Source organism: Perkinsus marinus (assembly GCF_000006405.1).
Source record: "Perkinsus marinus ATCC 50983 genomic scaffold scf_1104296962966, whole genome shotgun sequence".
Classification (NCBI taxonomy): Eukaryota; Perkinsozoa; order Perkinsida; family Perkinsidae; genus Perkinsus; species Perkinsus marinus.
The window spans coordinates 1-978 of record NW_003205233.1 but is presented as its reverse complement, the minus strand read 5'-3'; the positions used below and the strand labels follow the sequence as shown (position 1 = coordinate 978).

Below are 978 nucleotides of genomic sequence, written 5' to 3'. Positions count from 1 at the left end.
GAGCTCGAGATCCTCCTACTCTCCAAAGTTGGGGAGAGTCTGAGGGGAATCGGCCTCGCCACGGAAGCTCAAACATGGATCCGAGAGCAAAGGACCCCTCGATGGGCTGGCCTGAAAGAGATGCTTAGATGGCGACACTGTCGTCGCCATCACCTTCAGGACTATTTTCACAAGGCCGTCGCTGAGTTCAAGTGTGACAACTCTGGTGACCAGAGTTGTCACACAGCGGTTTAACCGCTGGAGACGCTACTCCCCCTTGTGGAGTCCCATAAGCATAGTTCGTGAAATGAATCTCTCCTTCCTTGCCTTCTTGTCCATTCTCGTAATATATCTCACGACCATATAGATAGTCACAAAGTAGGTTGACCACAGGAGAGGGGGAGAATTCCCCGATCGCTTGTCCCACGCAACTGTGCTTGATTAGATTGAATGCATTAGACATATCAATGGATACACCAGCCATAAACATATTCTTCTTTTTCCCTTCTTCGGTCAGTGCTCTCAGCGACTCTACTGCTGTCGCTGTGCTTCCTCCTTTCTTATAGCCGTGAGCATTTTCCAAATCTATCTTCAGTCTGCTACCGCTTGGAATCTCAGCTTCATATTTCTGTAACAGTTGCACTTCTAGGCACTCTAGGGCCTTGCCGAGAGTAGAGCATATGCAAATAGGCCTGAACTGCTTAAAGCGATCGACGTTGGTCCTGCCACCCTTATTTATTAGGACTATTTTTGCTATCTTACCTATTTTAGGATGATAGCCCATGGTAATCATATTGATGAAAACTTGCCGAATGCCCTCGGCCAACTCTTTGTAAGCGAACGCGAAGTCAGAGTACTTTATCCCATCGCGTCCTGGGGAGGTATCTTTCCTGCCCTGTAATCTCCTCAGAGACGCCTCCACGAAGGAATGCGAAACCATCTGCAGCATGCTCCGTGTTTCCGCCGGTGTGACGGGAACTCTGAACTCCCCCTCCCCCC

At 49.4% G+C, this 978-nt stretch overlaps 1 protein-coding gene across 1 annotated transcript; it reads right to left on the bottom strand.

Moving 5' to 3' along the window:
• Positions 1-250: 250 nt before the first annotated feature.
• Positions 251-763, bottom strand: Pmar_PMAR029579 (conserved hypothetical protein; the record flags this gene model as incomplete). The annotated part of the gene is made up of 1 exon (XM_002771379.1): positions 251-763. A coding segment is annotated over one exon (513 nt), but the record flags the coding sequence as incomplete, so codon positions are not given.
• Between the last annotated feature and the right edge of the window lie 215 nt (positions 764-978).